The sequence below is a fragment of the Suillus subaureus genome (assembly GCF_016647635.1).
Source record: "Suillus subaureus strain MN1 chromosome Unknown BJ212scaffold_71, whole genome shotgun sequence".
Classification (NCBI taxonomy): Eukaryota; Fungi; Basidiomycota; class Agaricomycetes; order Boletales; family Suillaceae; genus Suillus; species Suillus subaureus.
Genome location: NW_024538627.1, coordinates 43,831 through 60,139, shown reverse-complemented (window position 1 = coordinate 60,139; position 16,309 = coordinate 43,831). Strand labels below are relative to the sequence as shown.

Here is a 16,309-nt window from a genome sequence, read left to right as displayed (position 1 = left end):
TGTGATCCTTAATTTTTGCCAAAAATAATTGTCACGTGATCATGAGAGTGCACTTTAAAGGATAATAATGTCTAGAGATTATATCTGTCTATGGCGACTGAGGATAGATCATTGAACAGTATACTAGGTAGTCCCTGTGCTTGACGAATTCTAGGGGTGTCATCATCGCCTGGTATTCCAAAACACGAGCCCATGCCAGTACCACCACCATCAAAACACAAGATGTTCGGATTTGCATTGCTGGCTGTTTGGTGATGGCAACTGATAGGGTGCATCATGGTCATTGTGGCGTTTGTTCTGTCGCCACTTATACACTCATTTTCACCCTTCTCAATGACCCTGCTAACATATACACTTTCATTGCTGTGGGTCACCATCAGTAGTGGTGAGTTTATTTACCAGGACTATCTATACCCTATGCTTCACTTACTGCATTATCATCCATATGTTGTTATTTACCAGGACTATCTATACCCTACAGCATCATTACTTGTTTCTCAAGGAAACTCCAGCAGCATGCCTAGCCCAAGACATTGGGTTTGGTAATGTTTTATGCTCAAAGATCAAGTCTTCTAACCATCAAAGATTAAGTCTTGACTTTCATCTTCATTCACTCTACCAACACTGCCATAGCAAGTCATGGACTTTGTCAACCTCCAGAATGAAGATGAGATGCTTATTGACGAACATGAATCCCAAATCACTAAAACGGTGAGTAGGGTATATCTTGTATTCATTTATATTTACACTTCGTTCCTTCTTTCACACTACATAGGGAGAGATGGACAATGTCAGCCTCAATGATGAAGAGGCAATCCTCATTGACCAAGACATCTCAAACAATGTGAGTTTATTATATTATATTTTACTGTACTCCTCCTTCTACACTATCATAGGATATGGACGTTGTCAGCCTTGACAAGGAGGATATGATGCTTATTGACCAAGATGGCTCAAACAATGTGAGTTTATTATATTATGTTTTGCCACTATATATTGACACTGTACTCCTCCTTCTACACTATCATAGGGAGATATGGATGTCTTCAGCCTCGATGAAGATGATGTCATGAATATTGACAAGGATGAGATTATGGTATAGGAAGGCATTTGGATGTAAACAGTATGTGATTTGCGGATTTATCATTTACCAGGGAATCTGGAGATACCCCTGAATGTAAACATTGTACTACTATCATAGCTATCATACAACCACTTCTTTTTTTTAGGTAGTGAAGCATGGTCCCAGAATGACACTGGGCCAAGTAATGATACTGTAGGGTATAGATAATCCTGGTAAATAAAGGCACTGCTACCAATGGTGACCCACAGCGATGAAAGTGTATATGTTAGCAGGGTCATTGAGAAGGGTGAAAATGAGTGTATAAGTGGTGACAGACCAAATGCCACAATGACAACAATGCACCCTATCAGTTGCCATCACAAAACAGCCAGCAATGTGAACCCAAACATCTTGTGTCTCGATGGCGGTGGTACTGGCATGGGCTCATGTTTTGGAATAATGGGTGAAGAAAGGTCTGAATGACAGCACAGTACTGTAAACTTCATTAGCATAGCCAAGAGTTTGGGTGTCAGTTACCAAATATGCCTTAATTAGCAATAATTAGCCTGATCATGTTTATTTATAGACTCATTAATTACATCACAACTAAATTTGAAGTCCATGAGAACTTTGGTTCATTTTCTTTTTTACATCCACCATGGAAGAGAACCTGAAGAGCCAGGCATCTGAAGTAAGGGAAGCTCTGAGTAGCAGGATCAGCAAGATACTTGGGAATTCATCTGAAATGGGTGTCCTGAAAGATGGGCAAGTGGTAACTAAGCTGTTGCATAAAGCTAGGTATCTATGGTAGATCATCAATTTTAGCTGAATTCTAATTGATTAATCTTTTAGAATGAGAATATCAGTGCACCTCCAGATTTGCTTGGCAATGCTGGATGACACTACATTTACCAATACATCAATTTTGGAATATGAAATTGATCGGGCCACACTAACTATTGCCCATGCAATGGTCAATCCCAGTGAGTGTCCCCAAATATTTCAAACTGTCATGAATCCTGAAGCAGAAGTATAGTCAATGTTGATTGGGATGTGGATCAATATGCTGACAGGGTCAAGTTGTCACCACCGAATTGGGATGGGTCAGCAACCTCTGAGCTGGAAAGGCTAAAGAAGTACTTCTCTGAGGCAGTGCTTGGCAAAATTTCAACTCCAGCCACCATTGTAGACAGGCATGGCAGAATTTTGATGGTTTACCTGCCCAATATTTTGTCACCTGCTTGCCTGGTATGTTTCTGGATGGGATTTTCCCTCAGGGACTGATTAATTAATTAGGAGTATGTTAACAATGCTACCTCAGGCTTATGAAATTCTCTTCTTGATACCCTGCCACCCATTTCGGATCAAAAAAAGAGTTGGAGAGATGATGGCTTTGTGGTGCCAGAGGGAGGGGGTGAATTTGGGGCTGGTAGGATTACTGTGTCACCTGTATATTTCATGCAAAGACAAGAGGTATTGTATTTTCAGTGCTGAATTTTCCCAGTTCTCACTTGGTGATTAGCGATTGATAGATCCACTCGTAACATTGGAGTCTTACAACTCAAAGGAGGTCCAAAAATGGCTAGAAGCTTTAACAACATCAGAACTTCTGTGGAACTCCATTACTGCAGCAGTGGCACCAGAACTTTTTGAATTGGGCACCTCTGCATTTTCCAAGGTTGTCAAGGAGGTTAGGCAGCAAAAAAATAATTCAGCTCTGGTGGATTCTTGGCCCTCTATCTTTTCAGGGTTGGAAATCATTGCCAACCTGTTAAGAACCATGCTCAAAGGAGAGAGAGACTGACTGAGAGGGGCTTGGCCTCAGCTCATACACTGTGCCCCTTACCCGAGTATGTGCCCTTCATTTCAGAGGAAGTCCGATGATGGTCCGATGAAGTCCAGAGGACTTCCGGAGGAGCGCAGGAAATGTCCGGAGGAGCGCGGGAGAGTTCCAGAGGAATGCAGGAAATGCCCAGGAGAGTTCCCACTGCAAGGTAATACTTCTACAGGCAAACAGGATGGAAGGATAGGAGGTCCGGAGGACAGGAGGACAGGATGTCCAGAGGTCCGGAGTATGGAGGACAGGAGGTCTGGAGGTATGGAGGACGGAACGTCTGAAGGTATGGAGGGCAGAACATCCGAAGGTACAGAAGACAGGAGGTCCGGAGGTCCAGAAGGAATAGGGGCTACATCGGACGAAGTCTGATGTAGAAGCAAACAGAGGTAGACTACCCTAAGGTAGAGTCGGAGGGACAGGAAGTGGACCTAAGTCTGGAAAGAGGGTAAGTGCCAGAAAGGCAAGACTTCAGCCTAGGGAAGCAATCCCTAGACTTGGGACAGAGACATAGGGGACAAATCCGAAGGTCCGGAATTCCGGCCTAGGGAATCCTTCCCTAGGCCTTATGGAAAAGGACAAGACTCAGATGGACTGAAGTCCAGAAGATGATTGGCAAGTAGAACAGGATCTAAGATGATATTCAGACTGAGGACTCTACTGTAGTTGTACAGGGGTTATATACTAGGGACTATCTGAGAGGATCAGTAAGCAAAGGAGTAAGGCTATGTATGAGCATGCAGAAACACATTGGTAAGTAAGATGGAATATAAGTAAATGAACTTGGAGATGAAACTAGTACAAGGATCAATCAGCAAGACAGAAACAGAGATAACCGAGAACCAGAAAGGGGGAGATGCCTAAATGGAGATTGGCGCAGGATCTTGGATGGAGGGTGGGAATAGGTCCAGAGATAGTACAGTTAATATCCGGAGGTCCGGAGATCTGGGGATCCGGAAGGCAGGGCGGAAACAGGACTGAGATATGTGAGGTGGTGGATGTAGTCTGGAATCTGAGAGGAGGTAAAGTCCGGATGTCTTGCTGGATGGAATGTGTGTAGGGTGGACAGGATAGGGGATCCAGGAATGAGTTGGATATGGGGTCCGGAAATAGGTCTGGAAAGCGTGGGAATATGATGGGATCTATGTCTGGCATATGGGATATGACAGGCGCACTGAATGTCTTTCAGTGTTATTGGAGTTAGAGCAGCTGGTCAACGATGGGAAATATGAAGATTGTGGAGAAGGAGAGGGGTTGATCCAGTGTTTGTCTTGCTCAGGAACACATGCCTGGTGTCCTTCTTGTGTTCTTAAAGCTCATCAACACAACCCCTTCCATAACCTTCAACTCTGGAATGGCAGGTTCTATGAGACTACTACCCTGCAAGCTCAAGGGTATATAATGTATCTTGGCCATGGGGGGGAACCTTGCCCCAATCTCTCACATCAGCCAGACCCATCTCCCTGGCAAGATATTGGGTCCATGGAAGATATGTTTGCACAGGAGGAGGGGGATACAATTAATGACATGCAGTTAGGAGTATCTAACCTGGTCATTGTACACTCTACTGGTGTTTACTCACATAGTGTATCATGGTGCCAGTGTCCTGGAGCTGAGAAGGCACAGCATCTCCATCTCATGAAAGCAAGGTTATTTCCTGCCAGTATCACTTGCCCTCAATCTGCTTTCACATTCAATGTCCTGGATAACTTCCTCATAGATGCTTTGGAGTGCAAGACTTCAGCCATGAGTTTCTATCAAAAGCTCCGTCGGCTCACAAACAATGCATTCCCTGATAAAATACCAGTGAGTAATTTTATATGATTGTGTGCCCTGCTGATAGGACAAAAAGGACCAATACCGTGAGCTTATGTGAGTGTCACATATATGGCAGGATTTGGTCAATAGAAAAAGGTTCAGGTTTGGACATGACATGGAATGATCCCCTGGTACAGGGGATTTAGCCCTTTATTGCCCAGCATGTCCACAACCTGGAATCAACTTGCCAACATCTTGGAGATATGACTATGAAGAGTAAGCTGACTCATAACTATTGCAGTAGTATGTCACTCATTATTGGTCTGTGGTAGGTGGTTAGTTATGTGCAGATATGTGGTCAATAGAAATTTCACAGCACACCATATGAAAATGAAAATTCCAGAAGACAATGTTTCTCTAGCAGATTGAAAGGGATACATGGTAACAGAGGGACCTTATCAAGCTCACATCGATGATTCTGTAGAAGAGAAAGAGGCAAGTGATGATTTTGAATGATCAGTTACTCCTGACTTATAATATTTTTGAAGAAATCCACTTGCAGCAATCATCGGGCTGTGAATGCAACAAATGTCCAAAGAAGCAACCTTAGAGCTACAGGGGTTGGGGCAACAGCATGTGCTAGGCATGGATGCTTTGTTCCTCATGCAGTGGTGGACTTCCAAAAGGGAGAGCAGTCTGTGATTGTTTTGTTGTTTCAGACAATGGACTGACCCTGTAGTCAGGCACACGAACATGGACTATTCCATTTGCAATGCAGTTAAATATACACCCAAACATATTGGCAGTATGCTCATCATCTATGATGTTGCATGTCAGTGGAGTATTCACTTTGCTGAACGGGTGGACCAAAGCTATCATCTGTCCCTTCCAGAGGGGACCAAAATATTACCTGCAGTTGGCAAGTTTCATTTGAGCACACATAAGCTTCAATGCTTTCCTAGGTTCAGCCTGAATTTTATAACTGGAGCTGGGCATATTGATGGGGAAATATTGGAGATGCTCTGGGCTCCTTTCAACAAGATTTCCCCTACTGCAAGATCCATGTCTTTGGCTCACTGAAAGGAAGTTTTGGATGACCATATGTAGGATTCCAATTGGAAGAAGCTGGTTGGCATTGGCAAGTCTAATTTATTCTGGTTTCTGTTACTTCACCTGACATAAACTTGGCAAAAGTCAAGTCATTACTCAAAAAGTATTGTTAAGCCCTACAGGGTGTTAGTGACACTCAGGGTCCATATGAGGAATTGACCAGATCGCTCGACTTGGATAATGTTCAGGAGTGGAAAAAGGCAGCTGAAAAAGCAGCTCAGGACTGTGGAGAGCTTCTTGACATCTATCAGCTTAAAATGGACAAAGGTAGGTCTTGTGTTGTGGACATTGATTTTGCCCTGATGGAAAATAATTTAAAGCACCCTCTATGGCTGAAATACGTCTCAGATTGACTGAAAATGAACTATCTGCTAATGGTAGGACTGGGTCTGTTGCATGGTTGATTGAGGGTATAAATATAGAAAATTCTCAGTAAGGTATTTTAACTTTTGGATTGGATTGACTTAAATCGTATTACTAGAGATGCCTTGAGATTGTCTATAAGGCAGCTGCCCCAGGATCTGACTGCTTCTCAGAGGACCACGATAGAAGAAAGAAGGCAAAAGCTCATGGCATGGATTATTAAGTTCCATGAGGCTGCAGAGGTCATGACTAATGGTATAGAATTGAAGGGAGGTGAAGGAGCACCACTAGACAACCCTGAACTGTGCCTGGAGGAGGCTGACACATCCAATATGGAAGGTCCAGAGGAAGAGGACATTTTGGACTTTGATGGTAATATTGACTCACCTGCAGAAGTCACCAAGATTTGGATGCCATCATGGACAGCCTCTGGTCACATCATGGATGATGTCATCTTGGCATTAGGTCAAGAAGAACTCAAGCTTCAAAAGGGTCAAGCAAACAACTGCCTGGAAAAGCTTCATCAAGCCCTGGGTGATAGATCAGTCGTCTTTCAGGAGAAAATACACTCCAACAAATCAGTCCATCACCAGGGCACTAGATCTAAAAAGGAACTTCGAATGATAACTCTCTCCATCAATAGACATGCAAAAGGTTACAGCTGGGCAAGGGCTGCAATGCTCTGCCTAGGGGCTGACTCTGATACTGTGGCAGTGTATCAACCCATAAAGCCTCAGGACCTAGTGGTGAGCAAAGAAGTCACAGAAGAAAACAGGCATGGGCAGGGTTCAGATAAATTGGCTTAGTTTTGGAGGATCAACAATGCAAAGGACAGTCAGAAGAACATATGGATGAATGAGTGTAAGTTTCATTGTGATTTGTTTTTTATCAAGTGAATTGGTTGAAAGCCAAAGCATGGTACAACCATTGGTCAGAAGAACTGAAATTGGTACAACATGAAATGTTTGGACCATATCCTGGTTTCAGACACAGAAGGAGAGGTGGAGAGTTTGGGCAGATGAAAGCATCAAGAATGGGAACAGGGCATATGCTGAGAGGCAGGCATCTATGTGGGCAGAATTTTCAGCTCAGGGCCTCAAGAATTTTGAAGGAAAATTACTTATAACAAGTTGATAGTTCATGAGTTGATATGCTAATGTAATGTTGATCTTCCTGACTTGTAAAAAAAAGTGTGATATAAGTATTCAGAATGTAAACAGATTCTGGCCAAGTAGGCCTGCCCAGCTTTGCGGTATGTGGGCCATGGCCTGCCAGCCTAGGAATGAATTCTTGCTGGGCCAGCCACCATTTGCGACCCATAGGTCATGGCTGGCCAGCATGCTTTGGGCATCTGGCCCAGTGGCCTGCCCACCCCAGCAGTATGTGGGAGGTGGCCAGCCAGCCTAGGAATGAATTCTTGCTAGGCCAGCCTCCATTTGCGACCTGTAGGTCATGGCCGGCCGACATGCTTTGGGCATCTGGCCGAGTGGCCTGCCCACCCCTGCAGTATGTGGGGAGTGGCTGGCCCAGCAAGAATTCATTCCTAGGCCGGCTGGCCACATACTACATACTACCGAAATGGACAGGCCTGGGCCAGATGCCCACATGATGCTGGCCAGCCCCTTCCTGCAGACAGTAAGGGGGGACTGGCCTACTCAGCCAGATATGAGAAGCAAGCTGGCTGGCCCTGTGAGCAACAATTGTTCCCTAGGCTGGCCAACACCCCACCATGTACTGCAGAGGCAGGCAGGCCTACTGTGCCAGAAACTGTTAAGAACCATGTTGCTCAAGGGGGAGAGAGACTGACTCAGAGGGGCTTGGCCTCAGCTCGTACGCTGTGCATCTTACCCGAGTATGTGCCCTTCATTTCAGATGAGGTCCGATAATGGTCTGACAAAGTCTGGAGGACTTCCAGAGGCTGGCTACTCTGCTGGAGAGCGCTAGAGGACTTCCGGAGAAGTGCGGGAAATGTCTGGAGGAGTGCGGGAGAGTTCCAGAGGAACACAGGAAGTGCTCAGGAGAGTTCCCACTGCAAGGTAAGACTTCTACAGGAAACAGGATGGAAGGATAGGAGGTCCAAAGGTCTGGAGGACAGGAGGACAGGAGGACAGGAGGACAGGAGGACAGGAGGACAGGAGGACAGGAGGACAGGAGGACAGGAGGACAGGAGGACAGGAGGACAGGAGGACAGGAGGACAGGAGGACAGGAGGACAGGAGGACAGGAGGACAGGAGGACAGGAGGACAGGAGGACAGGAGGACAGGAGGACAGGAGGACAGGAGGACAGGAGGGCAGGATGACAGAGGACAGGAGGGCAGGATGACAGAGGACAGAAGGACAGGATGTCCAAAGGACTGGAGGATAGGATGTCTGAGGGTTAGGAGGACGGAACATCCAAAGGTACAGAGGGTGGAACATCCAAAGGTACGGAGGGCAGAACATCTGAAGGACAGGATGCCCGGAGGTATGAGGGACAGGAGGTCCGGAGGTCCAGAAGGAATAGGGGCTACATTGGACTTCATCCAATGTAGAAGCAAACAGAGGTAGACTACCCTAAGGTAGAGTCAGAGAGACAGGGATTGGACCTAAGTCCAGAAAGAGGGAAAGTGCTGGAAAGGCAGAGCTCCAGCCTAGGGAATCAATCCCTAGGCCTGATGGGTAGGACAGACTTAGGTGGACCAAAGTCCGAGAGAGGATTGGGCAAGTCTAAGTTTATATTCAAACTGAGGAACTACAGGAGTATCTACAGGGGTTATATACTGAACAATATCTGAGGGGATCAGTAAGCAAAGGAGCAAGGCTATGTACAAGCATGTGGAAACACATTAGTAAGTAAGTCAGAACATAAGTAAATGAACTCAGAGATGAGGACTCATACAAGGATCAATAAGCAAGACGGAACAAGAGGTAACCAAAAGCCGGAAGGCAGAGAATGCCTAAATGGGGATAGGTGCAGGATATTGGACAGAGGGTGGGAATAGGTCCAGCGTTAATATCCAGAGGTCCGGAGATCTGGGGATCTGGAAGACAAGGTGGATACAGGACCAGAATATGAGAAGGTGGATATAGTCCAGAATCCAAGACGAGGTGAAGTTTGGATGTCTTGCTGGATGGAGTGTGCATAGGGTGGACGGGACAAGGGGATATAGATCAGGCTAGCAGTGGAGATCCAATGGTCCGGAGCTCAGGGGTAAATCCAGAGCATAGTCAATCCTGCTGAGGTATGGAGCACAGCAGAAGGGGATCTGGGAATGAGCTGGATATGAAGTGGGGTCTGGATGTAGGCTCAGAAGGCGTGGGAATATGATGGAACGTGGGTCCAGATTGTGGGATATGACAGAAACCAGCAGAATGCCAGCCAGTCACCCCATATGGTTTGCATGACCAGGCCTACCCACATGTCAACCACAGCCTGGATATGTATATAGGTAGTGCCTGCAAGGGTCTGCATCACCAGCCTACACAGATACTGCAGAGATATCATTCTGTATATAGGACACCGGCCTGCAAGGGTTCTGCATGACTGGCCTATACAGGCAGTGCATGGGCCGGCCAGTGTCCTGTACACCTGGTTTTGCAGGTCAATGTACACATCCTATCAACAGGTTATGCAGTACATATGACTGAAGGGTCTGTGATGTTAGTGGTAGCTATTGCAGTGGCATAAAAACAGGTGCATGGGGTATGCAGAAACAATACAGGGCAGCAGGAAAACAATACAATAGGATGATGAGCAGTATAACAATGGCATGTAAGTAGGTATTGTGGTGAGCACAGGGTAACAAACACTGTGGGATGGCAAGAAAACAATTTAAAACTTGCAAGGAAATAATACAGGATGGTGAATAAGGGGCTTGCAAGAACAGTGTGAGACTTGCCAGGAAACCATTAATGTAGGTAGATGTGGAGCTTGCAAGAACAGTGGAAGTTGGAATTGCAAGGAAGCTTGAGACCTGGCAAAAGAGAAACTGAGAAAATGAGAAACTAGTAGAGAATGCCATTGATGACAACAGAATCAGAAAGCTTCTTCCAGGAACCAGCACTGTTGAGATGCTCAGCCTCAGCTTGATATTCATCTTGCTGTGCTGTGGATAGAGCACCCCAGTACAACCTGAATTGTTGTGTAGTCCCCTTCTTGTTGATATTCTTCTGCCACTGTATTGCACAAAGATTTCTAGTGACACGTCAGTGAAGTAGTACCCACACATAACTGATCTGCTTACCTCCCATTCTTTACAGGGCCTGGTCACATCCTGGCACTTTGTGTGGCATCTGCTCCATCAACATTACTGGCCTTGGACTTCTTCCAAAGGACGCTCTTCACAGCAGTGTTAGGGTCACATAGTGCAGGGGAGGGAATCCATTTAGGTATGCCATTCACACCGCCAGACACATCTGCACTGCAAATGACACAACACAGTAAGCAAGGGCTGAGTGGACAAAATATATCTTACAGTGGATTCTTCAGGAAAATCAGTATGTTCTCCTTTTCAGCCTGTGAATGGTTCATACAAGAAATGGGCTGGGGAAGATAGACACCATGGGGGGGACTTGGTGAAGGGTGTGGTGGGGGTGGTGGGGGCAAAAAGGTCTTGTCAAGTAGTACTGTCTTGCAGATTTGACTTAGAGCAGATGAATTCCCATCCAAACTTCCAGTGGCAGTTGCTGATGAGTAACTCAGCGACTTGATGATGCTGATTGAGGAAGACAATGAAGCAGTAATGTCAAAGCTGCCAGCAGCAGATGCTGATGAGTGACTCAGCAACTTGATTATGCTGGTTGTGGAAGACAATGAAGCAGTAATATCTGAGTCACCATGCAAAGACCCAGATTCTGAAAACATAGCAGGCAAAATGTATCAGCATAGTGTACAAATCATAGACTTCATGTACCCTTTACATGCTTGTGAGTGGCTTTAGTATCATCAGTGTCACATGCACACTTCTTGCCCTTTGAAATGACAAGAGGTTTAGCTTCTAGATCATTAATGTTGCTGTCAATGTCGTCATGGCTGCCTGCCACCTCATGCTTTATGACCTTCTTGTTGTCCATCTTCCAGTTTGATTCATTGTTGATATGACTCTTATGCCAGTTAGGATAATTGGTGGTGCAAAGAAGGGAAAGCTTCCATCCATGTGTGTTGAGCCTAAACAGCAGAAACTCTTTTTCCATGAAGGTATGGACGAGTTTCTGACCCATAGCACAGAGTCTAGCCCATGTTGGTGGAGCTAACTTTTTGATGACAAGTTCAGCCCAGACTCCATGACATCTATGATGGATAGATTTGAGTGTAGCCGGTAAGATAGGACACCCATTCTCATCCTCAAGATAAGGTACTGTTCCTTGATTGCCAGTAGTGCATTGAGCCACCTATCATAGTCACACCAGAGCCAAAATTGAACCTTGGGATACAAAGTACAATCAGGGTAACTTTCATTTGCATCTCATGCAACAATGTTTCCGATGCCAAAATTAAGTGGGTTGGTATTGTTTGGCAGTTGCAGGACCTTGATGATGTCATCAAACAACTGCCTGCAGTGAACATGTGTTAGGGTACTACAACATGCAGAATTAAAGTAAATAGGAGAATCAATTGATGTACTTAATGGTATCACATTCTCCAGAGAGTCTTGCAACTTCATACTGCAGTTTGTTGCATTGTACTTTGTAAACATTGAGGTGTTCTTGTAGGTGTAGAAATTGAGTTTCTGAAAGATGATTTGAGACTGGCAGGGGCCTATGTGCACTTTTTGAACGCATATAGCCACCCTTTCAATTCAATTAAAAAAATCACATCCATTTATGAATGATAACAATACCACTTACACCTATGGCCTTGGGAGGTAAAAAATCAGCAGAGAGGTCCTGTAAAAACTGAGATTGTGATGATGAAAATGACAGTACAGAGGTAGACAACATGGTTGTAGTAGCAATTCTTCTTACAATTACCATCAGAATCCAAACTCAATGGGTATCTGCAGAAAGAGCTTGGAAGGTGAGTAATTTGTGCTATGTAGTAGATCACAGACTCACACATTAACTAGAATTTTATTCAGTGTGGAATGGATCAACAGTGCCTGCTCTAGCCCTCACTTGACTCCATCTGACAACATCATGCTTAATCTGAAATTCTGGACCAATACACCTGCCTGTCATCTCCTTAAGCAGCACATTCTTCAAGTTACTCAGCCAAAGCCTCTGGCCACACAAATAGAGGCACTACAAGACTCAGATTGGATTGATGATCTGTAAGTATGATTTTTGATGACACTATCTAGAGATGGTGAATTACAATTTAACAGCTTCCTTGAGTCTGAACAGCATCCTGTGCTCCTGAAAGCTCTCCCTATTGATGGCAGTATCACTGAACCAGAGTCAGATGAACTGATTCCTCTCCCATTGAAAGCAGCAACACCTCTCCTGTCTAAAACTCTCCCTAGTGATGACAGTATCATGGAACTGGAGTCAGACAATGTTACACCTCTCCCATCTAAAGCTCTCCCTAGTGGCGATGATAGTGTCACAGAGCCAGAATCAGATGAACCAGGACAGTGCACAGTGCCCTCAAAGACTCTCCCAAGCAATGACAGCATCACAGAACTGGAATTGGACAAAGTTGCACCTCAACCATTGAACATTGCACCTCTACCATCAAAAGCTCTTCCCAGCGACAATGATAGTGTCATGGAACCAGAATCTGAACCCACTACACCTAAACCTATTGCTCCCAAGCTCAACTGGAAGTGGTTTGCAACACCAAGTCCACCCCCTCCAGACTCAATCTATTGGAAGTATTTCACTCAGGAGGAAGATGCACACATGTATGATTGTTCTGGGACAGATAAGTCCTTTCAGGCTGTGTGAGAGCTTAAACATAAACTTCAGATGTTTCTCGATGATGAGTTTAAATAATTGTAATAAAATACATGTTTTGCCTAATCATCATTGTCTTGAGCCTCATCACCTTCACCAGCACCTCATAAGCCACCCCAAATGTCACAATATCAAGTCCTGGTTTCTCAACTAAAAGAAATCTGTCCTCAGTCACCCCAGATGGTAGATTGGGTCGGTGGGGCACCATGCCAATGACATCAGTAATGGATTTCACATCTATGATACGAATATCATCCTCAATGGGTTTGCATGAACTTACAGCATGAAAGGAGAGCTTGAGAAGGTGACAATCTGGACAGGAATCCATCATGACAAGCACAACGGCCTGCCAATGAAAAATCTGTTCTCCATCTTCATCTAAGCCATCTACAACAGCTAGACAGGTAAAGTAAAGAATTTCAGCAAGGCAAATCTCACCATCCAACACAAGCTATAATATTTCATCAGTTTTGAACAGTTTGTAAGTACTAAGGCTTAGGACATACCTTGACATTGTGTGAAATGCAAACCTTCTCAGCAGGTTTCTCAGTTTCTCTCCACACTGTTCTTGCAGTCTGCCCATTTGGTAAGCACAGATGAGCCCAGTGACAAATTTTCACATCAGCCCCCAGGTACTCCCAAATAGCTTGGGCAGCTCCACCTTGAGGTTGTATGTTGTACAGATCATGTTTCTGGAGAAGACTATACCCATCACCTAAATCAATGGAACCCTGAGGAAGATCCTGCTTTGGCTCAACAAGACCAGGCACCATAGCTTTGAGTGCATTGACCTGACACCTGCGCACCCCCTTCCTTGACAGATTTGCATATGGGTTTGATGGTTGTTGAATCTCCTGGCTGAGATTTCCTATCATGCACTCCATCATCCATTGTGAGTAACAAATTGGCAGACCCTTTTATGAGGTTTTGGAAGCAAGATACAAGACTGAGTGTACACATGGACAAACAAAGTGGAGATGCTTAGTACAGTGCTAATAATACAATAGTTCAAAGTTGAGTTCCCACTCAACAAAGCAAGTGTGAGCTGCCCAAAGATTGGCAGTAGAAATTGAGTGCTGGCTTATTAGTCAAAAGCCATGAATGAGTTGACAATAATTGAGCCAATATGGCTGTGGAAGAATGTTGAAAAGGAGAGTGGGGCTGAGACCAAAGATGTACATTTGAAACTCCTATGTCTTGTACCCAGTGTTGATTTTTTTGGCTGGGTTCCATGGTTTTAAATTGAATGATCCTGGAAGATACTGGGCTGCTGCAGTAATAGCTGCACCATGTGCTTGCCAAGTGTCCAAGTCCCAAAATACAGCCCATGGCCAAGTAGATGGGTGGTCGGGAGCAGTGTGATTGATTGGGCCTCACCATAAGGATAGCAAGAGGTCCAAAAGAAGCTGTGCGAGATGCATCATGTCAGGAGTTAGACACTGTGGAATTCTGAGAGTATGATGGGGGGAAAGACCCAGTAATAAACTAGGTTTTGTGAGGCCAGTCTCAGTATGAAGCTTCTCATATTGAGTCTGATTGGGGGCAGCAATGAGCTTTTCAAGATTCACTGCATATTCTGGTGATGCTGCATTTGGTAGATCATAGATACTAATGTCTGGGTAATCGCTACCTGGAATATGATAATTGTTTGGAAGCAATAGTGCAGGGTAGTAGTGTGTTCCTACAAATAATCAATTTGACACTCATTTATGATGAAAAATCTAAATACCCTTGCAATGTCCAAGAAGACCACAGTAGAGATGGCATCCATTCTTCCCACTATGTCCTACCATTCCATCAAAGTACACAAGCCCTGGACCATCTGCAGTAATGTAGATGAGATACAAATTTGATGTGAAGACACGGTCAATGTGTGCATCCCAAATATGAAGTCCCTCATTCTGCAGGGCAGATAGATGGTGCATACCAGGAAGGAGGAACAAATCAATGTTCTTTGGTTTGTTGGGTCCTAGAATAAAGCCTCCCAGAAGAACATACTTCTTCTTATAGTGATTGCCAGGGGCATGATTCATTATGACCCATATATAGATCCAGCAGTTGGATTGTTTGCTTTCATATAGTTATACACTGTCCATTGAAATCATGAGAACAATATCATCCTTGAGGTTGATGTCGTTTCAGAGGACAGCATGTATGTACAGTCCTAATATTTTTGCTTCAAGTTAGATACTGAAGGATTTACTATATAGATTGTAGTCTTACCTTTGCATTGCAAGAGTGCAATGGATGCAATGCAATGTGTGCACAATACAATGCGAAGCTTCAAAGGATCAGGAGAAATGATTCAAAATGAGAAGTTGTGATGTAAGGATAAAAAGGTACAATGCAATGCAATGTAAGTGATGCAAGGAACAACACCAAACAATGTGACAATGATGTTGTTTTCATTATCTACCTGATCTGGCCATATCAACTACAGTATAAACATAAAATAATCAAAACCCATCATACCATGCCATAGTGGGTTTTCACTGGACCTGAGACACAGCCAAATGAGTCCCTGCAACAGATCCCATTCAAATTGAGGAACAAATTATAAATTTTGAAAATGGGATGTCACTTCACAAGATTCATGATCAAAGCCTGAAAAGGTCCATAATTAGATTTAGTGCCAGATTTGTACTTAAATAGGGAATATGTATGGACACAATTGCTGAATTTGTTGGCATGGATCTGCCTTATTGTTTGATGTATGATACAACAATGAAAATGACAGGTATGTGTTATCCGCAAGATTCATATATGAATGGTAGATATACTACACAAATGAATATTTAATATATTTAAACTCTGTTCAAAATTTGATAACAGAACATAGTATGGTTATGTTTGGTACACAAAGGAGGAAAAGATTGTTGAATTGTCTATGGATATGTCTGAATTTGAATTTTGACAAACATCCTGAAAATGTGCATGAGTCATATCAGTATCCCACTCAGTGCCCCACCTAGTGGGGCACTGTCAAAGTTGAGTATCCCACAAGGAGTCCACTCAGTGCACTGTAACTTGGATGTATCTACTGTAATCTACATGCAAAATATGGATGTTCTACTACTTAGTGTTGTGAAAATGAAACAACCTGGTTCTGGCCAATCAGTGGTAGTGAGTGGGAAGTCAGATGCATGGTGCCACTCTGCCACTTAATGAAATGACTGATTATTGGCAAAACCCAGGCTGAGTTCCATTCACTACTTAAGCCTCCACAACACTGTTTGATTCCCTTTTTCTTGCCACCATGTTGCAACTTGCTACAGTACTATACAGATTACTCTAGACACTATGCATTA

At 44.2% G+C, this 16,309-nt stretch overlaps 8 protein-coding genes across 8 annotated transcripts; 5 read left to right on the top strand and 3 right to left on the bottom strand.

Moving 5' to 3' along the window:
* Window positions 1-639: 639 nt before the first annotated feature.
* On the top strand, window positions 640-1,102 carry BJ212DRAFT_1487162 (uncharacterized protein; the record flags this gene model as incomplete). Its single annotated transcript, XM_041341243.1, has 4 exons — window positions 640-711; window positions 776-844; window positions 897-962; window positions 1,031-1,102. The coding sequence occupies 4 exons, from the start codon at window positions 640-642 to the stop codon at window positions 1,100-1,102; spliced, it is 279 nt and encodes a 92-aa protein (XP_041186436.1).
* A 619-nt stretch (window positions 1,103-1,721) lies between these two features.
* On the top strand, window positions 1,722-2,716 carry BJ212DRAFT_1304682 (uncharacterized protein; the record flags this gene model as incomplete). Its single annotated transcript, XM_041333659.1, has 5 exons — window positions 1,722-1,861; window positions 1,916-2,046; window positions 2,100-2,311; window positions 2,438-2,492; window positions 2,586-2,716. 5 exons carry the CDS (start codon window positions 1,722-1,724, stop codon window positions 2,714-2,716), a joined length of 669 nt encoding a protein of 222 aa, XP_041186435.1.
* A 1,414-nt stretch (window positions 2,717-4,130) lies between these two features.
* On the top strand, window positions 4,131-4,340 carry BJ212DRAFT_1229919 (uncharacterized protein; the record flags this gene model as incomplete). The annotated part of the gene is made up of 1 exon (XM_041329484.1): window positions 4,131-4,340. A coding segment is annotated over one exon (210 nt), but the record flags the coding sequence as incomplete, so codon positions are not given.
* A 39-nt stretch (window positions 4,341-4,379) lies between these two features.
* Window positions 4,380-7,262, top strand: BJ212DRAFT_1304681 (uncharacterized protein; the record flags this gene model as incomplete). The annotated part of the gene is made up of 13 exons (XM_041333658.1): window positions 4,380-4,703; window positions 4,741-4,769; window positions 4,792-4,817; window positions 4,853-4,931; window positions 4,960-4,983; window positions 5,218-5,349; window positions 5,399-5,487; window positions 5,880-6,032; window positions 6,086-6,197; window positions 6,271-6,874; window positions 6,935-6,989; window positions 7,022-7,077; window positions 7,116-7,262. The coding sequence occupies 13 exons, from the start codon at window positions 4,380-4,382 to the stop codon at window positions 7,260-7,262; spliced, it is 1,830 nt and encodes a 609-aa protein (XP_041186433.1).
* Window positions 7,263-10,112: 2,850 nt separating this feature from the next.
* On the bottom strand, window positions 10,113-11,803 carry BJ212DRAFT_1304680 (uncharacterized protein; the record flags this gene model as incomplete). The annotated part of the gene is made up of 6 exons (XM_041333657.1): window positions 10,113-10,283; window positions 10,414-10,528; window positions 10,583-10,961; window positions 11,021-11,397; window positions 11,466-11,530; window positions 11,744-11,803. The coding sequence occupies 6 exons, from the start codon at window positions 11,801-11,803 to the stop codon at window positions 10,113-10,115; spliced, it is 1,167 nt and encodes a 388-aa protein (XP_041186432.1).
* Window positions 11,804-12,242: 439 nt separating this feature from the next.
* BJ212DRAFT_1487158 (uncharacterized protein) lies at window positions 12,243-12,992 on the top strand (the record flags this gene model as incomplete). Its single annotated transcript, XM_041341242.1, has 2 exons — window positions 12,243-12,376; window positions 12,431-12,992. The coding sequence occupies 2 exons, from the start codon at window positions 12,243-12,245 to the stop codon at window positions 12,990-12,992; spliced, it is 696 nt and encodes a 231-aa protein (XP_041186431.1).
* A 127-nt stretch (window positions 12,993-13,119) lies between these two features.
* On the bottom strand, window positions 13,120-13,606 carry BJ212DRAFT_1201251 (uncharacterized protein; the record flags this gene model as incomplete). Its single annotated transcript, XM_041329076.1, has 2 exons — window positions 13,120-13,452; window positions 13,508-13,606. Coding segments are annotated over 2 exons (432 nt in total), but the record flags the coding sequence as incomplete, so codon positions are not given.
* A 768-nt stretch (window positions 13,607-14,374) lies between these two features.
* On the bottom strand, window positions 14,375-14,926 carry BJ212DRAFT_1285395 (uncharacterized protein; the record flags this gene model as incomplete). Its single annotated transcript, XM_041331888.1, has 2 exons — window positions 14,375-14,682; window positions 14,731-14,926. The coding sequence occupies 2 exons, from the start codon at window positions 14,924-14,926 to the stop codon at window positions 14,375-14,377; spliced, it is 504 nt and encodes a 167-aa protein (XP_041186429.1).
* Between the last annotated feature and the right edge of the window lie 1,383 nt (window positions 14,927-16,309).